The 19,495-nt window shown below is 31.0% G+C and overlaps 2 protein-coding genes across 2 annotated transcripts in view; both read right to left on the bottom strand.

Annotated features, from left to right (window-relative positions):
* Nucleotides 1-9,294, bottom strand: part of LOC130451371 (protein tolkin-like) — a 45,499-nt gene extending 36,205 nt beyond the window's left edge. The window contains exon 1 of the mRNA XM_056790351.1: nucleotides 8,933-9,294. The gene's annotated coding sequence lies outside the window, so the exon portion shown is untranslated. The remainder of the gene's footprint in view (nucleotides 1-8,932) is intronic.
* A 2,356-nt stretch (nucleotides 9,295-11,650) lies between these two features.
* Nucleotides 11,651-19,495, bottom strand: part of LOC130451085 (uncharacterized) — a 34,374-nt gene continuing 26,529 nt past the window's right edge. The window contains exons 10-14 of the mRNA XM_056789881.1: nucleotides 15,835-16,164; nucleotides 15,108-15,243; nucleotides 13,457-13,617; nucleotides 12,326-12,427; nucleotides 11,651-12,045 (exon numbers count right to left, since the gene is read on the bottom strand). Of these exons, the coding sequence (XP_056645859.1) occupies nucleotides 11,729-12,045; nucleotides 12,326-12,427; nucleotides 13,457-13,617; nucleotides 15,108-15,243; nucleotides 15,835-16,164 (1,046 nt within the window). The 3' untranslated portion in view covers nucleotides 11,651-11,728. The remainder of the gene's footprint in view (nucleotides 12,046-12,325; nucleotides 12,428-13,456; nucleotides 13,618-15,107; nucleotides 15,244-15,834; nucleotides 16,165-19,495) is intronic.

The following is a 19,495-nucleotide window of genomic DNA, read 5'->3' on the forward strand; positions in this document are numbered from 1 at the left end:
TACGGGCCTACTCTATCTATAATATCTATATGGTCTTCATCTGTTTGCTGGATTTTAAAGTAACAACTATTGATCATACCACTGTTTACGAACTGCGTTGCTGTAATACGTTTTCTCTAGTACTAAAAGTTTCAAAGCAGTTGACAATCATCGCCGAATTAGTGATGTTTATAGTGAAAATATTATGAAAGTTGGAGTGGTACGGAAATGGGTTAGTGCCTTTAAAAATGAATGATGGAGAACAAAGAAATTCCTATTGTCTTTTTACACAAATTAACATCAGTAAAGTGAAGGGAATGGTGATTGAGAGTAGTTTTATCTTAAACAATAATGAATATTTTATTATCAACACATTTCTGGCCCAAATACTAACAAACCAGTCACCATATTCAATTTATATACCAAAGATCGAAATTGATTTATTTCTAAACTCGAATTATCAATTCGATGTAACGTTAGTAATGTGTAGAGTAGTGTAGTTAGGAAAATACGTTCTTGTTAATTTTTAGACAAAGTAATATGAAATGTACATAGATGGGTTTGCCACTCTGTAACATTTCTACTGAAAACTGAATTATAATCTATCCCTATCTCATTTACATATACACCCTCTATTAGGAACTTCTATTGGAAACAATATGTATTCACCAAATACCTTAACATAAGTCAAAGCTTATTTTATCTCTTTCCATGAATAAATTGTTAATAATAATTAGAGATCCATTGTCCCATCGCAAAAAATTTAAACTATGCAGTAATTAATTATTATTATTAGTATTTTTTTTGTATTATACATGAGAATCATTTGGTAAGCATGGATCATGTACCGAACTCAATTAAGAAATGAGGGGGATGCTAACGTAGATTGTATTTGATTAGTATTAGTATTTGTAGTAAATATTCTATTTATTGTAATACGATATATGATTTCTTTTATTTTCTATTTCAGTTCTGAATTTTAGATGAAGGTAATATAATATTATATCAATTATTACTGACTGACACAAATTGAAATTATGACCAAATAAAAATTGCGATAAACGGAAGAAATATCACGTATTTGAAAAATTCTTCCATGCACAATGATTGTTTTCATTAGCGCATTATCTGAACCAACTAATTTCCTTATCAGCGGTAATGACAAATTAATGCTATAAAGGGAGTATCAAAAAGAAATATGTAGGATCCCATTCATCCTATGGATGACATTTATGAACTCGATTTGAGCTCTAGTGACAGTGATTGTTCCAAGACGTTCAGCTTAAAAATAAAGTACCGTGGGTCAGGGGAAACAGTGGATTTCTGCCCAAAAACTACACTGAATTGTCTATTCAGCATCATTTCTAAACAGATATTTTCACCATACTTCATTTGATTTATTTTATTATTTAATTTATCTGTTTAGTTAAAATTTTCGAATCAAACTTTCAATAACTTTGGATCAATTTATTAATTGAAATTTTCCATTCTATTTTGCTCTTGATGACAATATAGCAGTGGTTTCCAACCTTTTTTGTACCTGCACCCCCCTTAAAAAATCGTTGCACGTCCTTAATTTTTCTAACAATCTAATTTCATAAATACTCAGCTATTTATAAATTAATTTATTTATTTAATGGGTTACAAAATAACATTCAATATTATGTAAAAGTTTACATAAAAAAATAATTATTTATTATAAGAAATAATAATTTTGGAGGTTGGAAACCACTGCAATACAGGATAAACTTCATTCATAAAAATTTAACTAATAGATGGTGCTACAAGAAATACAGAAGGTTTAAATTCAACCAATAGGTGGCGTTACTAAGTGCAAAGTGATATTTATAAAGTAAATAAAGACGTTTAAACCAATTATATCAATAGCAATGCCAATGATTTAATCAGTATTTTTATTCACTGTTAATTATTATTAACTAAATTGAGTAAAATTTCGTAAAGTTTTTTCCCTGACAAATTCTAGGTCTCCTTTAATGGGAAATTAGTTTTAAATCATATAAAAATTGACGCTTCAACCTATCGGTTCTTTATCGAAATATGACATGATACTGAAAATTTGCATAATTAAGCAATAAATCCACCTACAACATAAATATTAAAATAATTTTAATCACAAAAAATATTTTTTTCTTTTATAAAAAAAAACTACAAATTGTTTAGATTTTTTTTAGTTTCAGTTTTGAGAAATATTTCCGATAATGTATCATGTCCTTTATGACTTATACGAGTATTAATATTGTATTATTGAAATAATCCGATAGTTGTTGGGAAAGTCCTTGTACGTATGTTAATAAAAAATGTTTTATGTTTAGTTTCTAAATTGATTATAGTATCTATTTATCCTTTTTTTAAATATGTTATTCATCATTTTTCAGTACAGTTTTTGCTTTTTAAATAGCTAAATATCTAAATTCAGAATCTGATAGTTGGATATATCTATCAGCCAAACTTATTATCACTGATTTCTTTTGTGATATAAGATGACATGAATTGAAGTTTAAATATCTTGAGAACTAAGTTGGCTTTGTATACCATTCTGTTCTTATGTTATTGTTTTTTTAACCATACTTTGTTTAAAACACTTTAAAAAATAAAAACTATTAATATTGCATTCGATAGCGTATGTTTGAATTTCCTAAAGGGTCCAAAATATAGATGGTTATACCTACGTATCAAACCAACACCTTGTGTACTCTATTACAATAAAAACATGCGCACACAAAAGTTACAAAACCCTGCATTTATATTTTTTATTGCACCTTTCGATATGTACGAAAATACTATGTAGTTTCCAAATTGTGTGTATAAATGTAAAGTATATTAAACCAGTTTGCAAATTTAAGCACTCTGTAGCTTACGGACAGCCCTTTTGACCATTTGTATTTACAGGAGTTGTAAGAGTAGGTTAAAAGTAGTTTGAGAGATGGAAACGTCTGTCTTGATCTGCATTCTTTGAAGATCAAGAAGAACAACGAAAATCTTTTTGAAATTTTCTACTTAGATTTGCTTTTAACTCAATGTGGCATAAACAAAAGATTATGTTGTCCGTGTATTGTTAGAATTTATATTCTCACTCTTCTATCTTTAATAACAGTACTTTAGGTTTGCATTAGTAAAATACGTGCCCTGAGACAAATTTGGAAGATCTACATACGAGGATATATTGAAAAATTCTTAGCCTATTATAGAACCAAACAAAATTTCAATGTGAAAATATTTTATTACTCAACATATTCTCCTCTTAATTGGATACATTTATTACAGCAACGTCTCTAAGCCTTCCAAAAAAAATGTTTCTTCTTGCTCTACATACTAGACCTTCACGGCTATTATTACCTCCTCGTTGGAAGAAAATTTACGATGTTTTAAACTTTTTTTCAGTTGAGGAAAGAGATGATAGTCGGACGGAGCCAAATCTGGTGAATAAGGGGGTGTTCTAGTAATTCAAACCCTAAAGCACGAATTTTTTGCATGGCAAGATGAGATTTGTGTGCAGCGGCGTTGTCCTGCAAAAACAAAACACCTTTGGATGGCTTTCCGAGTCTTTTCTCTTTATTTTTTTCCGTAGAGTGCTCAATAATGTTGAATAGTAATCTCCAGTTATTATTCTACACTTTTTTTTGGACACAAAACTTCTTAGGTCTTGGAGATCCAGAGTGTCGCCATTCCATCGATTGTTGCTTTGTTTCTTGATCGTAGAAATGTACCCAAGTCTCATCCATAATAACAATTCGGTTTAAGAAGTCTACATCGTTTTCAAATCGAGCACAGATCGAACTCGATGCTTCTACCCTTGCATGCTTTTGGGATCCATGTTCCAGTAATTTTTCTCATGTCAAAATTGACGTGAACTATATGATGAATGCGTTCGTATTAATATTCAGTGCTTCAGATATCTATTTTAGCCCAATTCGACGGTCTGATAAAATCATGTCACGAACTGCATCGATATTTTCGGGGACTGACACAGAAACTGGCCTTCTTGATCGGTCATCATGTTCAATGAAAAAAGTCTCTTACAACGGTTCTTTTCGGAAACTATGATCGGGTTAGCCCCATTATGATCTGAATGATGGGATACGAACTCGTATCACGATAATTATTTTTCGGAAACTGATTGAGTTAATAGGGTCATAGTCGTTTATTATTGTTTCATTTGTCTATGGATTTTTGAACTATCTACTATTAATTCTCATAAACAGCGGAATTGGTAGGTTACTGAGGTTTGCGGTTTTCATACTTTTCGCCATTTCAGCATAAAAATAGCTTCTAATATTAAACTTTAGTGTAAAATCCGTGTGAGGGGGTAAATCGTTGATAACTGCTCAATAATAATTAAACATCTAAAATCTCTAATACAACCAATTAAATATCATAGAAGAATTAATGCATAAAAAGGTAGTAAAATCCAAAAGTTCTTGAATTGATCTTGAAAATTGAACGTGACGTTCATGATCTAAATCTCGTTCTGGTTTAGGATCCGCAATTAGGTGATAGATGATCTACCTGTACCAAGTTTCTTTCCCGAAAAGTTCTAATGATAGATGCAGCTTCCAATTTAAGAATAGATTTCTGAGGTAAGTATTTCCTGTTAACTCCAATATAAGGCGCTATACTTATAGTTCACCTACTTGAACTCGGTTTAAGTTGTTTTTTTTTTCTAAAATTATATCTGCAAGCGATCTGATCTGATTGAATAACTTAAACTTACTATAATATGTCCACAAAACTGTATACAAAAATATATACAGCGACAGATAAAACTACGTCGCACGAGCTAATTGATAACGTTGAACGAACCAAACTCGTTGCTCTGAACGCCAAAGATCTTGTTGCTGCTGCTGTGGTTGAGCTGGTGCGTCGTCCTTTGCCGGTCGACTTTGTAAGTAAATAGTCACGCTATTGTCGTCTGATGATGGCTCGTTCAGCGTGTACGACGGTTTTAGTCGGTCGATCGGTGTCCGTGTTTGTCGTAGGAGGTCGAAATGCCGGCGTAGTTCCTTGATAAACTCGGCTGGCTTACTATCCGGGCTCGTCGACTCGAAGAATTCCCCGAGTAAACGCATGGATTGTCCGAATAGTAATTTCGTACAGTGAAACGCCTATGTCTTCCCATTGCGTCGCGGGGATGCCCATGATGACAGACTTAGCATTCGCTAGGTCATGCTTTGTCTTTTTGAATACTTGCGTCGCTGCGGGAGTCCATTGAATCGGAGCCTTTCCTTTCAAGTCTCCCTGTAAAATCTCGTTTAAAGAAGCACGCGTTTGCTGTATGTAGCATATCAATTCGGTAAAAAATTAAAATAGGTATTGACGCAGCTGTTTGCCGGTCTGTGGGTAATCGAGTATAGCCTGTACTTTCTCTGTCGGTGGCTTGATTCCATCGTTGTTAATTGCGTAACCGAGGAATACTATTTCGTTGACGCCGAATACGCACTTACGTACGTTGATTACGACGAATTTAGCTATCCGTTCGAACACTTCTTTGATGTGGTTTCGGTGTTGTGCCTCAACTGTTAGGCGATGGTCGTAACGTAACCAGATCTTTTCTCTTTGTCAGGGAGGCTTCGTTGAGTGGTTGTTTTTCTGTGTAGTCATCATTATTCGAACGGTTGCGGTTAACTCCTCCTTGAGTTTATTATACGGCTTGACTATCTTTGGGTTTAAAATCAAATCATCCACTCTGGTACTGTAGGTTAGGTCTAGTATCATGATCGTGTAGGTGAATTTTTCCTCTTCGTCCATTATATTGTATGTGGCAAAATTTCGCTCGGTGATCGTGAACCGTAGTGCCGTTTTCGCAGCTAAGAATGCCGGTAGTCGTAACAAAACGAGGCTATTTACTGATTGTCATTTTCGCTGTTCGCGATTTTCCTTTTACAGGGAACGAACTGAGGAACTATCACGGCACTTCACTCCGTGTTACACTGTGTGTCTACGCTTTTCGCCCACAAAAATGTTCACTGTTCTCGCTTCTTTTGCTGATCACGTCGGGGTCACCAGTTATGAGCAATAGTCTTAGTGTTGAGGGTAGTGGAGAGGTAGCATAATAACAAGATTCAATAACTTAAACTTATTATAATATGTCCACAAAATTATATACAAAAATATTTACAGCGACAGATAAAACTACGTCGCACGAGCTAAGTCTCCGGAAACGGCGCAGCTTCGCTGAGATGTCGGCGTTCTAGATTAGATTGGTTCGCGGTCTCGAAACTGAATGAATTTCTCCACGATTCCGAAATATTAGTTACATATCCACATTTGATCACTCGATTTTCGCTATGTTTATTTTTTACTGGATTTTGTTGTTTGCCTGGCGATTTTGAAATGTTTAACAGAACTTTAGAATTCGAGTATTGTTGTTTATTTTGTTAATACACTGTATTTCTTATTTAATATAATATTTGAGCAGTAGGTGGCGCTGGAAGTGGGAGGAATACATTTGGGTTAGGGGGAAATGGTAATTTCTGTCCACCATTTCGATATGATAATATTTTGACGAATTTATTCTAAGATAAGAGCCATTTTGAATCATGTTTTCGATTCGTATTCAATATAGACACCACTGAATATAGTTTGAGCTCCAATTCTGATGTCACATAACTAAACGTTTCTAGTTACTTGCTTGTTGTCAATTTTTTGTGCGAGTGGATTTTCTAAGAATAGCGATCAAACCAAGTAGGGTTATCCCTATCATGACCGGCATTACCCCACAAAAGTTAATATGCTAAATTCTCATTACAGATGCCAGAAAAAGAACAACAACTAGGGAAATTTGAGCAGAAGAGACATTAGTCAATGCCTTAGCATGTATAGAAAATGGAATCTCAATTCGCTCTGTAAGTAAATGCAAGTAAATAGTACAATATCCCATTCACCACTCTAGAGCCAAAAATGGGTATAAAAAGTACTTTTTGCAAAGATAATGAGAATACAAGAATAAAATTTAGGGACGATTTATTTTATGGTTTATCACTACCACCAAACAATTCTATTTTTATGCCCGTTGTAGAAAATATGTCAACACCGACAACCTATGGCCCTAATGTTTTGCAACCAATTACTGATAATAATTCTATTTTTATTCGAGTTGAAATATTATTGAACCAGCCAGGGCCAGGACCTTCTAAAATTAACACAAAGGTTCTGAATTCTCATTCTGACTCTGAATCATTTGAAAGTCAGCTACCTTGTAGCTCAACTTCTTCAGCAGGTTCTAAAATTCAACCAAAGGAAAAACATTAGATGAACTCATTCCATTTCCAAGCATACATGTCAAGCAGAAAACTGGATGTAGAGCTAAACAGAACTCAGAAATACTCACAAACACCTCTTTGAAGTAAGTTTTAGAAGAGAGAGAGAAAAAGAGAAGGAAAATCAAATTGAATGTAACATCCAAAAAATAAAACACTGGAAGGCAAAAAACAGCTAAAAGTACGGTGAAGGAAAAGGTGTTTAATAGTGACTTTGAAGATGATTACATTGATGAAAAAACCTCAGACGATGAGGATGAATTAGAGGGCATCAAATATGGTGAAATGGAAAATGATGTTTATTTGATTTGAGAGAAAATCGGGAGGAGTGGGGAAATATGGTATAGATAAACGGATTATGCTCGTTGAGCCCATCAATTATGTAGCGGGCGGGATTCACCTTAAGGCTATTTGTGTGATATCTGCCTGAAAAAATAACCAATGAAAAGTTTTCAACTCTTCAATTATCTCAAAGAAGAATATACTTATATTTATTTTAATATCTATAATGTTTTTCAATGTTTTATTTTAAATTTTCATAATGTTTCATAATCAATTTGTTTTTCAATAAATCCATTCACTTATTGCTTGTCATAGTGAATACCTTTGAAATATCATATTACATCGTGATTGCCATTACCCCAAAAGGTGATCCGTATTAGCCGCAGCGTGAGAAAATACCCATCAGAGGGATTTTTTGTATTCATCCTCATAATTCTCACAATCTCTGAATAAAGGAGCTGCAGTTGGTATGTTTCGAAGTATACATGTACAGCTTTCGACTCAAACCTAATTTGTTTTTGAGCTAGGTATTAACAATCAGTTAGGTGGTCGCCCAAAAAAAATATGATATAGTATAAGTATATTACATAAATTAGTAACTGAATAAATTATATTGTGAAACGATATAAAACTTGAAACTCTACATAGACCTAATAAAAAAACCAATCGATAATTTGTTACCAGCAAATCGGCTGTTTCCTATAGTATTATAAGGGATGTATTGCTTGCTAGCTGTTCATGTTTTCTGTTATACATGTTATCACTCTTTGGAGTAGGCAGAAGCTAATATGTAATAAAGATACGGTAGATACTGATAATGCTGCGTTTTGAATTAATAAAATGATTTTCAAACCATATCGTTCCATTTTTTGCCTTGTAAGAGCAATTGGCGACATCATTATAAATGTCCAAAAAATATCTTTCAATGATTGTAATAGGCAATTTGTGGTGAATAATCTAAATTTGGATGTGATCTACTATTTTAATTTTGTTCTAAAATATGAAGAATGTAGTAAATGAAAATTCAGTGAAATATTTTTCTCTCCATTTGCAAAAATTTGAAGTAAACAAAAAAGAGTGATTGGGGAAGATTGTATGTAGCAGATCAGATGTATATGATAGAAATGGATCTCACAGAGAAAAATTATTGTATATCAATGTCGACAAAAAATTCTATATTATCATTTATATAACACAATATATTTATTAAATGTCATTATACCTTAGACAAGCCGCCCAGACTTTGAATGCTTTATTTCTACCTACCCTACGTCAATGATTGCTGTTTTCAAATATGAGACACCAGAAGCATTTTTAATTCATTCCTATAGGTTAGTTTTAAAACAAATAGTGCCAACTTTGGTTTCAAAAATAGTTACTCAAACTATACTCACTTTCGAAATTACTGACTTTTTATGATTTTCGGATGTTAGCTCCACTCAAATCCACTCCTGGAAAATAAAATATGGAATTCTATGATCAGTTTTAAAATAATAAAACCAATGATGGCTGCCATTTTAAGACAAAAGTGCAGGTCCGGCTTAAAAAATTTCCAATAATAACACATAAGACGCACAACATGTTTAAAAAACTTTTTAAAAACACCACTGTATATTTAAAATTTGGTTAATGTTTTTGAATCCATCAAATAACACAGGAATTGAGATCACGTATTAAAAGTAAAAGATTATAATGAAGATCAAAAACAAGAGAATACTAGAAAAAAAGTCAGAGACCCGTCTCTGCACACTACTGCAGCGTGTGGTCTTTCGATCAATAATGAGAAGACATTTTTAAATCACCACTGTCATCCGTACGGATTTCCTCTAGGGATACCAATATAAATTCCCGGTTTGAATTCACAGGGAGACTAACTTAACAGTATTTCAGAATGTAAATTCGGGCATTTGTTTAAAAATATTTAGGTAACCAATATTGCAGTTAACTGTGAAATGATTCAATCAAAAGATATAAATTTCATTTTTGATAGAAACAAGCGTATACCCGGTGATCCATAATAAAAAACTTTGTATTTATTCTATTCACACATATTGTTCTTACATTGGTTTTGATTGTGGAAAACCAAATATGTGAAGAGTTTATGGTATTTGAAATCGATGGAAAGCGATTAAGATCATAAAAGAAATAAAAACTTTAAACAGACGTTCAACTTGAAATGGTGTAAAATATAAACATTCAGTCAAATGAATTTGAGAATTTATTTGAGATGAGAATTTGGCATTGTTTTATGCATTATGAGCCCTTAGAGCAGAAGTATTCGTTAAAGTTGGAAAGACGAAATATACTGATTGTCCTCATTAATTAGTATTTAAAATAAGTAGATTCATTTTTAATTCAACGATTAAATGACATATCTTTTCATTGGGATTTTTTCTTCCGCTATATGGCTCAGTACTTTGCTTTTTATAGAATAGGTAAGATTCATATAAATTCCATAGCAACTGATATTATGGCACAATGCACTGTCTTCGTCTAAAAAGTTTTTCCCCAATATTATGTATTATTTTCGAACAATAATTTGTATTTGAAAAGGCTGAAATTATATGAAAATTATTGGAAAAAACCGTATAGCAAGTAATAAAAGCTCTCAACCCTCGGGAAGGGGGTAAAAAAATTGAAAATACGATTTTTGGGTTTTATTTTGATAATATTAAAAAAAGTTGTAACGCATAAAATTTTCATCTAGACCACTTTGTCTACTTTTTTTATGAATTTTCATGTTTTCACTCTAAACCGTCCCAGGGGCAAAAAGGTGCGTTTTAGAAAAAAAAGTAGTCTAGATGAAGTAGGCCTAAAAGTTTATGCTCTACAATTTTCATCTGAATTTTTTTTATATTTTAAGAATATAACCCAAAAATCGTATTTCGGTACAGTTTTTAATTTTTTTCGCCCTCTTTCCATGGACAGAAAACTTTTTTACTTCACTTCTTCACTTTTTTGTACGCATTTTCCGATTACTTCCATGTAATTTTAGCCATATCTGCCAATAACCCGATTTCATAGTCTTTCTGAATGGATTATTATAGTGTTTCAACATGCAAATGATAAAAATTTAGTTTTTATTGCATTAAAGTCAGGATTGTGAAACTTCTTACACGAGTTGACAGTTGTTCATATCAGTAATATTTGGCAAATATCATTTAAATAGTTGCTAATTATTAAATGGATAAAACTGAAACTTGACTTAGCCATCAGAAATAAATTTCACAAATGTCGCCATGGAAAAACTAATTTCATGAATGCAAAAAAATATGTAAAATATTGAATCATTTTGAACAAAATTTTGCGCGAAAGTATGAGTAATCGTTAAAATATTGAAAATATACATGACCTCACGGAAACATATACAGTGTGGACCATCAATTTTTGTGTTTAACGTGGGAAATGCGCGGGGAAAAAATCGGGGCTGTAGCTCGCGCGGTTCCTCCCTTCATGGAAATTGAGTCACAATGGATCGCTTCTTGGAAGAACAGTGCGCGTTCAGCGTGAAACAATTTCACAACAACAATGCTTCTAACGTTATAACTAGTTTTCTGTTTCGATCGTATTACTTATTTTACTATATTAATCAGTGTCCAAATCTAAATTTAACTTAATCACAGGTTAAAGGCTTCAAAGCAATTGAAACGCCTTCTAATGGAATATAATTCGTGCGGCTACGGAAAAGGAGAAGTGAAGAAACCGTGGAATAAGTAAACGAGTCTTCTGGGCAATCCAAGGTTGGCTCCGATGCTTTGGGGATATCCCGAATAACTTTCCGTCGGATATTGAAGTTGAAGATAAAACTACACCCTTTTAAGGTACAGTGAATAATAGAATTTAAAGAAAAGATTTAAATTTAATAAAAATAATCGTCGATACGATGTTCGAGCGTTTTGGCTATTTCAGTAAAATATACTTTTCGGACGAAGCAGCAAGATGTCGTAACCTGTCATTCATGCATGGAGTCCAGATGATCGCTTTTTATAGGAGTTCCTTAAAAGTCGAGTCTACGTTAATAAGCTAAGAGCAATACTCCTATAGAAAGAGAATGTTATTATTATAATAATGTATATAAACATTGTGCCAATGAATAATAAAACAGATTTTCATGAAGTTTAAAAGTATTTATTTTAAAATACTTAACACTAATATTCACACATCCTTCTTATTTCATATAAATAGCTATTTCACTTCACTTTTTCTTGTATCCAGTCAATATACTTGGTAACTCTTGTATAAACTCCAGGATAACCTACTTCAGCGCATCTAAAGCCATATGAGACTATTCCAATTTGGTAAAACTGAATTGCATCATTTTTGATGGTTCCCCAAAACAATGGACCTCCTGAATCTCCTTGACAAGCATCCTGGCGTCCATCAGCTCGACCTGCACAAATAACGTTCTCGTCGATGGATATGTTGTGTTTAGCGAAAGCAGTTTTACATTTTTCGAACTCTACTACTGGAGTTTGAGCTATTTGAAGACTACTACTTGAAGGACCATCTAAAAAAAAACACTGATGAGATACAGATGTTAAGGGAACTCTTTAAGCAAGATATAAGTAATTTTTTTAGTATAGTTTGAAGTGGATTTTGTATCGATCGATCAGAAAACGTAGGGAAAAAATATTTGAACACAAATTGATTACATTTATAATTGTAAAAATGAATTTTAGAACAAAAGACATCACAGTTTACCATATCAGACCACTTTTCCTTTAACCATTCTTTTTTCCTAGTTTTATATTTTTCCCATCATTTGGAAGTTTCAAGTGGAGACTTACTGTAATATATAGCTCCCCAACCGGCTACTGTAGCTGTCCATTTTGCAAATGATTTTGATCGTAAAGATTCGTCTATTGGTAAACAAACTGGCCACACCCAAGCTAAAACAAATGAGCTTGATTTGTATTTTTAGTGACTGTTTTACTGTTGACATTCTCAAAAGTTAATAATCAAGAAATGATAATTTTGATATTCGTGTCCAGTCAATCTATCACGTCGTCTTTACTTCTAATGCAAACCAAAAGTTCAATCATTCATTTATATTGTGTCATAGAAAAAGTTAATACAAAGTTTATTTTAAAGGTGTATCAACTCTAATATATTTCCGAGCTATCGAATACTTATGTATTCATCGTCACCATGTATTCATGGTCAAGTATAATAGCTGCTTTCCATTTACATTCAAGTGAACTGGACACTCAGTTATGTGAGTATTTTATACTATGATAATGACGTCATTGCTCAGTGAATAAAAGGAACGTGTAATATGGGTTAATATTCTCAGTAACCACATAAAATTCACTATTATCATTGGTGATCCCACCGTTTGTTACTCGCAACGAAAGAAACGACATAACTAAAACAATATTATTTATAAGATTATATACATCGATAACTGTTCGCTATCCTTTAGTATTGTGTACTTTCTTGCTTATTTTGACAAGAAGATCTGACAACGTGATTTCCTCAACCTCAATTTCAATCTGAGTTCACAAAACTCACTAAAGCAAACGGTTTCAGGCTTGTGCAAATTGCTGGTAAAAACTCTGTTGTGAAAAGTAACGTGCGTTGAACTGAGTTATGACGTTACAAGTGAGAATAATCTGAGTTTTGATGTAAATGGAAAGCAGAAAATATAAAAATATTTATAAAAGTATAACAATAATAAAAATTACAAAGGTCTTGAAATCTGATCATTCCGTAACTAATGGAAAAATAATTCTGCAGGAGAATGTTGCAAACAGATAAAATTTTTGTTTGAGAATTTAACGGAATTTCACAGACAAATAAATATCTCATGGAAACTTATTGCAGTATTTTTACAAAAAAATATTAAGATGAGGAAGGTTCCATTTTTTATAAGGTAATATGTAATGTAAAGATGCTTGGAAAAAATAACTTTTACTCACGATGTGTAACGGGCCTTTCTACAGTTACTATTGCTATGTCGTTAATGAGTTTAGCGCGGTTGTATCCTTCATGAGCTTCTGCTTTTAACACATTTATATCCTCAGGATTAGCTCCATCTGACGTATTAAACAAATCCAATTCTCCAAAACGAACAACATACCTATGAAATGAATTTAGTTGATGTATTTTAAATGAAAATCTACAGTCTAAATCAAGTTTCGCTATTATTATTATTATTATAACGCACATACTCTAGTTGTGAGTATAGCCTCATCATCATTGATAAATTGTTAATGTAAGAACACGTGTCTTCACGTAGATTTCAAGATGTTTCAGTTTTTGTGGATAGAAATTCTAGTAGTCAATTGCTCTATCTTGTGATGTCAATAAATATTCTATTTCAACTATTCAAACATTTTCTTATCTTAATTGTGAAATTTCAAATTTTAATATACGAAAAAGAAGCAACTATTAATAAAAAGTATTCACATTGACCGAGAAATTTATAAAATAGAATAATAAATTCTGTTCAAATTGTTCAGTCATTGATGGATTTCTGATTGTAGGTATTTGAAACATTTACAAAAATTCTCTTTTGTGTATCACTCTGTTTCAAGGATTTTTGGATTCTTAAAATTGAATATATTCATTATTTTTCAATCTATACTGACATATCTGTCCTATGTAATAATTGAGATGATGTTTAAATCGAAGTCTGTCGATGGATTATAAATATCTCCTTGCAGTTGCGAATCAGATAAGTCGATATCGAAAATAGGGCCGCTTTATGAGATGTTTTTTGGCGGAAATGTAATTTAATATTAGTTTTAAACAATTGGTCAACATCATATTTTGATAAAGACTGAAGTTAAGTCGAAACGTCAATTTTTTACCAATCTTTCAAAAATTATTAAAACAAAACCAATTTCAAAACAGAAGAGACCTAAAATCAAGAACATTTAGAAGCATTAATATATAAAAAGGTCTAAGAAATTAAAGAAATTTATACCGGCATGGATGAAATAATGCCTGCAGTATGAATATCAAAATCACGTTTTATTTAAGTTTATTTTCCAAATCATACAACTATCTATTATCGAATCAACTACTCTGAAATTAAAAAATGACTCAAAAAACAGAACAATTAAAATAAGTGAAGCAATTTCTATAAATATTTTACAAAAATTTGAAGAAAAATGTCGAGAAAGAACTGAATCACTTTTTAATAAATGCAATGAGAAAAATATAAAGAAAATTGATAAACTAATATCAAAATAACAACCTATTTCTAAAAATACAAATGAAATAAAATCAAAATGGATCGAAAATTTAACTGATACTGTCATACCAGATGAAGTGAAATAAGTTTTATCTTTGGGTCCCAATTTTGCACAAAATATTTCTAGAGACAAAGAATTAGCTGCAACAAATATCTTATAAAATATAATAATACTTGTAATATTATCACCAATTTTAAAAATAAATTGAAAAACAAACAAGCAATATCAAACCCCAAAATAGAACTAAAACCAAAGCATTTATCAATCAAAACAGAGATCTCAAAATTTTGAAGGCAGATAAATCTAATGAAACTGTTATTATGAAATCAGAAGATTATAATAATATAAGTCAAATCTTAACTATACTTACAAGGGTCTATTCACTACACAATGGGCAGCTGTAAGAACATGCCTGTCTGTTATAAGTGAACCCCCACACAACCATTTCGGAACCTTCGGGTTTTTAGGATCTTTGTAGCCCAAGTTTACAATAAATGATATTTCGTCTGCAACAATATTTTAATTAAGTGTATTACCTTTTATAAATATTTTTCGACGAAACTGACAGAAAACTTTCTCTTTGGAGAAAGTACATATTCTTAAAGACAAAAATGTATCAGACAAAAGCTTATCAGTTTATTGCAAATTGTGTGTCGTTATAAATAATCCTATCTCTTTAACCTCAAAAGATATAACAAAAAGTTAAGGAGAATTCAAAGAGTCCTAAAGGTTCACCAACAAAAAAAAATGCATAAGTAGAAAAGATACATAAACCCGAAGAAAGAAAAATAGAAAGATGAAATCATGAATAAAAAAAATTAAACAGGTATAGAAGTAATGTATGTAAAATAGTACTTTAGAAATAAATATGTCTTGGTTAGCAAGTAAGTTATTAAAGCACAAAATGAGACATTGTTATATACGCTAACATCACCTATAGTAAATCAACGAGCATACATTTCGGCTCATCTAATTATGGATCATACCAGAAAAGTTGATAAATCATAGAAAATCAGTCAAAGGAAACAAATTTCATACTTTGGATGCGATGTATTATCGAATTTACACTAATACAATCTAAATTTTATACAACTTACGTAATTTCGCAGGAATTCCACCAACTATTCTAAAGTTAGTTACATTACTGTAACCACATTCCTTAGAATTTATTCGGTACCTGACTTCATTGGTGTTATTTGAATTATCTAAGGTAGTACTCTGTTGATTATTGTCAATATCATTGGATTCTGGACAGCATACTCTAGGATCAGATCCGTCATATCCACAAGTTGAACCTGTTAAATAATTAACTATATCAGGATCTTGACTTCTTGTTTTTAGTAATCGTACCATAGAAGCGCATTTTCTGATATTTTGACATATTCCGTACTCATTTCTAGCTGAGTAACACGGTTCTCCTTCCGAAACTGAAAATAAATGTTAAAGATTTGATTTTAAATTTTATTTCAAAAACTATTTCTATGAAACGATGAAGGTTCTGGAGTAAAATTATTTATTATGTCCAGTTGAAACGACTGATATCAGTTATTACCAATAGAGTCATCCATTAGAGTCATTGGAAAAGTTGTATTTCTATTGAACTAATTTTATTTTGGGTCTATGAAGACGGTAACTTGCTTGTGTGTTTGCCAATTGATAGTGTTATACATTGAATTACCGTTGTATAAGGTCATGCCAATAAAAACCGATATCAGTACCTCTATATTTATAACCGAGCTTATTTTGAAATAAGTTTTTTGGAACTATATGAATTCATTTTTTTCACATGGATGAAATATATAAATCATGAATACATAACTTAGGTATTCGATAGATTGGAATAAATAATGAAAAGAGAATACTTTGGTATTTTATTGCCTCAACTCCAATCGCCAATTTCTTACTTTTTAGACCATTAAAATATGTTTTATTTTTATTGTAATGTCTTTTTAATAGAAATTAACCTTTCGAACCAATTTTTATTTTTACTAAAATATAATTTGACCACTTATAAATTTTTCCTTATTATGTTATAACTATTATATCAATCAAAAGAATACAAACTGAAATCTACATAACTATTCTAAACATTTTTCATCCCCAGTTATGTGACAACTGTGACACATAAGCAAGTATAAATTTGAATTATGCTCAAATATATTGAAATTTATAGAATAGCATTAGCTTTCTCGCTTCTAGGTATGTGAAACATTTCTAATAATTTCCCTTTTCTTGTATTTGATTTTGTCTGAAGTATTTTTGAATGTTTATTATTAAATTTTCTGTATTTTATGGTTTGTTAATGCAGTTTCATTTTTAATCTATTTTTTAAATATTGAGAAGTCTTTCCTTAGTAAACAGCGTTACAATTATTACAAAGAATCTCTTATATATATAGATAATGTTTTATGTCCTTCATGAATTTTCCTAGTATCATATTTTTTAAAAAAATTTATTAGTTGGTGAGAAATTCTTTGCACATGTGGTAAGGAAAGGTGTCTTTTGAATATGATAAATATGATATGTCTTTTTCTCTTAACACAAATGACATGAATTGAAGTTTTAGTATCTTGAGGACCAAGTCGGTTTTGTATACTATTCTGTTTTTATTTTATTTTGGATTATATAATAATTAATCCATAGCGTGCCCAGAACATGATTTTATTTTGTTTTACAGTAGAAATGATGTTATCTTTATCGGCTACTGACACTGTTGGTGGCTGGAATTGGTTGTTTACGTCAAAATCATTAAATAAATTCGCTGTTTCTATTGTTTATAAAAAATTTGAGTTTATTTTACATGTGAATATAACAAAGTTATCATTTATGTTCATGATAACAATTTATTGTTAATATTATTAATGAATATTGATTTATTGTTTATTGGTTATTATGGGACGTATATTTTTATGAAATATTAAAAATTGAATTTTATAAATTTCAATAAATATTGCAATATAAATTTAATAATAAACTAATAATGATTAAAAATTATATTTAAAAAAATAGTGTTTTTACAATCTATAATTTATCCTATATTCCGTAAATTCTGAATCTCTCTCTCGATGAATTAATTAGTTTCGTATAATCTACTATTAAAGTGATTTAGAAAAAATTATATTGAAATTGCACATGTTTTTACACGCTTATTCAACTTGACGCTTAAATTTAGGAATTAACATGGAAAGGAACTTTTCGCATTGGTATGTAACGAACAGATTCGCGGCTTGCATAAGGGCAAAGTCGTGTAGTTCACCAGTACGCTGAAAAGCCTTCGAAACTCCGAAATATAAAAAAAGATATTGCAATAAAGAAAATTATCGAAGCAAAATTTATAATGTTGAAAAAACAGTAAGGAGTTGGTTGCTAATACATTGTTTTATTAAATTATTATTATTATATAAATTATTTTCTTTTTATTCTTTGAGACAAGGGAATTGACTAATAACATATATTTAAACTCAAACAAATCTGATTTTATTTATGTTTAAGCCTGAAATTTGGCTTTCAGCGAGCCGACAAACGTTTTTTCTTGTCTGAGCTTTCGAAGTACGAAACTTTATATATTAAGCGCTGCATTGGTCGCGATGTCATTTGTTGTCAAACGCTGGGTCGATAATTAACTTAGCGAAGGTAGATAGCGTAAAAGATATCTGTTTTTGAAACTTTAGTTTTGTTTAGTTTTATAGACTTGCGATTTGTGCTCTGAATTAGAGTGAGTTCATTTATAATTTATTTTATATTTTAGATTTATATTATTATAAGTCAAAAACTTGCATCTCAACAGTCATTTTATATTTGATTATATGAACATCATTATTAATTATAGTAAACTCAAAAAGAATAATTGAATAGTGCTTATATTACTATTCATTAAAATAAGTAGTCTCGAGAAAATACATGTTTGAGTTTGAGGCATCGAAACATTTCTCTTTTTCATGAATAATTTCTTAATTTGTTTACTTACTCATTAATTTCTTTATAGTATAAAGGTTATAGAAAGCGCATTTTTTTTCAAATTCCGATTCTACAGTGCATAATATTAATGAACAATATTACAGCTGAATCCCAATATTCTGAACCTGTACGTAAAACGAGTATAATTAGTAGACAAGAGACTGATCTAGAAAGCAATCTATCAACTTCGTCAACTTCTGCTGATAATGAGAAAATAACACTTGAAAGATGCAGCACTATGACCTAATAATAAGAATTAGTAGAACGTGGCCGTGCTCATTATCAGAACAAACGATATTTATCCGAAGGGTAGTTCGAAGTAAGTCCCAATAGTTACTTCTTTAGAATTTTACCAAACGAAGAAAAAATTGTTGTATTCTGAAACAAAAACTTCACTTCACTGCTTCTGTTGTAATATTTTCAATGACAGCTATTTGAAATTTGTGAATGAAGTAAAATTTTTTTAATTGAAAAAATATAAAATAAAAAATAAGTGCTGTTGCAGTGACGTACAAATTCCTATATATCAGTCTAACTTTATGTTTGAATCCTTGTTAAAACAAATCATTCTCAAACTTGCTGCAAAATATGATCGTTATATATATTTTATCGTTCCATGATTCCTGATGGATTTAGAGCCAGAAGTTGCAATATTATAAGTCTAGGTGGTCTTACTTTTATGTTTGAAATGGCGAATTCTGTTCTACATTCTCTGAATTTCTTACGAGAAGTTATTTTTAGCGTGTAATCAGCATGCGTAAACTGGTATACATAATAAACTAATTATTATATAATTTGTTT

This window comes from Diorhabda sublineata, chromosome X (assembly GCF_026230105.1).
Source record: "Diorhabda sublineata isolate icDioSubl1.1 chromosome X, icDioSubl1.1, whole genome shotgun sequence".
Classification (NCBI taxonomy): domain Eukaryota; kingdom Metazoa; phylum Arthropoda; class Insecta; order Coleoptera; family Chrysomelidae; genus Diorhabda; species Diorhabda sublineata.